At 32.0% G+C, this 2389-nt stretch overlaps 1 protein-coding gene across 1 annotated transcript; it reads right to left on the reverse strand.

The window, feature by feature from the left end:
- Positions 1–306: 306 nt before the first annotated feature.
- LOC111380214 lies at positions 307–2052 on the reverse strand. The gene is made up of 5 exons (XM_023003713.1): positions 1806–2052; positions 1653–1730; positions 1496–1563; positions 1214–1413; positions 307–571 (listed from the first exon to the last, which is right to left on the reverse strand). The coding sequence occupies exons 1-5, from the start codon at positions 1988–1990 to the stop codon at positions 503–505; spliced, it is 600 nt and encodes a 199-aa protein (XP_022859481.1). The 5' UTR covers positions 1991–2052; the 3' UTR covers positions 307–502.
- Between the last annotated feature and the right edge of the window lie 337 nt (positions 2053–2389).

Genomic DNA, 2389 nt, shown 5'->3' on the forward strand with positions numbered 1-2389 from the left:
AATGGTTTAAGGCAAAAAACATTTGTAGTTGGTAAATAGAGTTTTGGACTAATTCATTTTTCATTCTTTTCATTTTTTCTCCTTCTTAGAGTATTGGAACAAGAATTGAAAATAAGATATTTAAAATAATTTTACTTAATTTAGCCCTTGTTTGAGCCACATTGTTTTCATAAGAACATATTTTTAAATAGTGTATTGATGAAAAATATATAGTTAAAAAATAGAGCATTAGAAGTAAAGTTTGTTTAAATTAACACTTTTTTTTTTCCTTTTTCGTTGTATCGACAATCCTCATAACATGAACAAGAATGTGAATTTGTAGGTCCATCTCTACGAATTAGACTACAAAATTCTGAAATCGAGCAATAAAGTTTAAATAGAGTACACACTAGCATTAATATTTGAACATTAGAAAGGAGGGGGGAAAAACATCCAACTTAAAGTGATATAATTATGACCCACCGTCAGATTGAAAAGCAATTCTTCTTCTATTCCACCGTCTTTAGGTAGTAGGGTTGTCTTTCGATTGGTTGTTAAAATAAGCCTCCACTTTGTCGTCCAATTCTTCGACCTGAAATTTCAAATAGAGAGGATGTTTGATAGATTTTGTGTATGTTTGAAAGGGATTAAAATTATATTTTTTTAGTGGATTGTGATAAAAAAATTTAAAATATATAATTAAAAAATTATCGAACCTAAGGAAAATGTGATTAATATTAATTATTTAATTTTGACTTTGACTTTGACCCTCGATTAGCTGACAATGTAATCGTTCTCATGGTCGGCAAGTTTGATTATTAATTATATTAAAATGTATGACATCAAAGTGCGAATCACATGAACTGCAATTAAGAGTTTTGCTTCACGTGGCCCTGTACTTGTCTTTTTCCGGCAATTAGTTGTTCAATCTGTATTGCTTATCTTATATTTCCAATTTTTTCATCTTTATCGTTTAAGAGCATGTTCGATAGGAATTAAAAATCAATTAAAATTAATTTTTTGACCGTTATTTCACTATTTCAATCGTCATTTTTGAATTTTTTTTCTCACCAATAGGACTCACTTTATCTCTATCGATCAAAAAATAATTAATAAAATTCCTACCAAAGTACTAAATTTTGCCAGCAAAAAATTTTAATATTTTAATAATAGAGGGTTCTGGAAAATGTAGGCCTCTGTAGGAAATTAATAAATTAAGGTGAAACCAACTAACCTTGTCCATCAAATCTTCAACTTTTTGAGCATCCTTTGCTGTTTCTTCAGCCAGATCTTCAACTAAATTAACCACATTTTTTAAGCCACCTTCAGGGAGTGCCTCCTCTATATCTTCCGCCACTTTATCAACTTCCTCCGCCACCTTCTCCACGGAGTCGGCTATTTTCTCCACCGTCTCGGCCGCCACATCCACATCTCCTGTACACAAGTACGGAAATAATAAATCGACAACAAAATATTAAACTCATTAACATTGAATATGTTGTTAGTTGATCCTCACTTGTCAACGTTAATAACCGTTGGATCAAAAAAGGAATTGTTGCCATAATTCCAGCTAGCCCGGCGATCCTGTCACGACATTTGTAAGATCAATAAATAGTAAATACAGAACTTAATAATTATCGTAAAAAGTTAGGATAATTAGGTTAATTATTTACCACGGATTATCAGAGGGCCAAAAAGAAAGAAGATTCCCTGCTTCTGGATCTGGAGTGGCTTCAACAACCAATTCCCTTCTGCACAAAGTACAAGTTTCAACTTGCAGTCAAATCATACACAAGAAATAACACAGTTAAAACGCAATTGCATACATCTTTGTTCCTTCGTCTCTTCGTAAGGTTTGAATATATTTCAAATTTGGATCTCCCAGAAACGAACCTCTATTTTTCTGATTTGAGGTTGTTGGATTATAATGCAACCGATGGGAGCCCAAAGGCTGAAAACTTTTTGAGAAATTGGGATGGAGCAGGCCTGAACACCGGCAGGAAGTGGCCATTGATGGATTATCGATTACGCTGGAGAAGATCAATAATGGAGTTGACTTAGGTATTTAATAGGGACCGAGTGTGCTTGGAAATTTTTACTCATCAAATTAAATGAAAAAACGACGCGTAACACGTGTTTCTCGTGCGTATATTATAAACTTTAAATAATTAGCCCATGTTCAGTTTAACTAAATATCAAAATATCCGTAAATTTAGATATAAGTTAATAAAATATGTAAATAAAAAGTTGTCGATTCGATTATTTAAAAATGAAATTTTGAAAATAGGGGTCAAATATGAGCTTAATATTGTATTTTCAATATGTACTTACGGCCTTCATCTTTAACTCGCTGTAACAATTATGTTTCTAACTTTTGTCACCGAATTCCTATATTTAACATTCCATTATA

This window comes from Olea europaea, unplaced genomic scaffold, assembly GCF_002742605.1.
Source record: "Olea europaea var. sylvestris unplaced genomic scaffold, O_europaea_v1 scaffold2107, whole genome shotgun sequence".
Classification (NCBI taxonomy): domain Eukaryota; kingdom Viridiplantae; phylum Streptophyta; class Magnoliopsida; order Lamiales; family Oleaceae; genus Olea; species Olea europaea.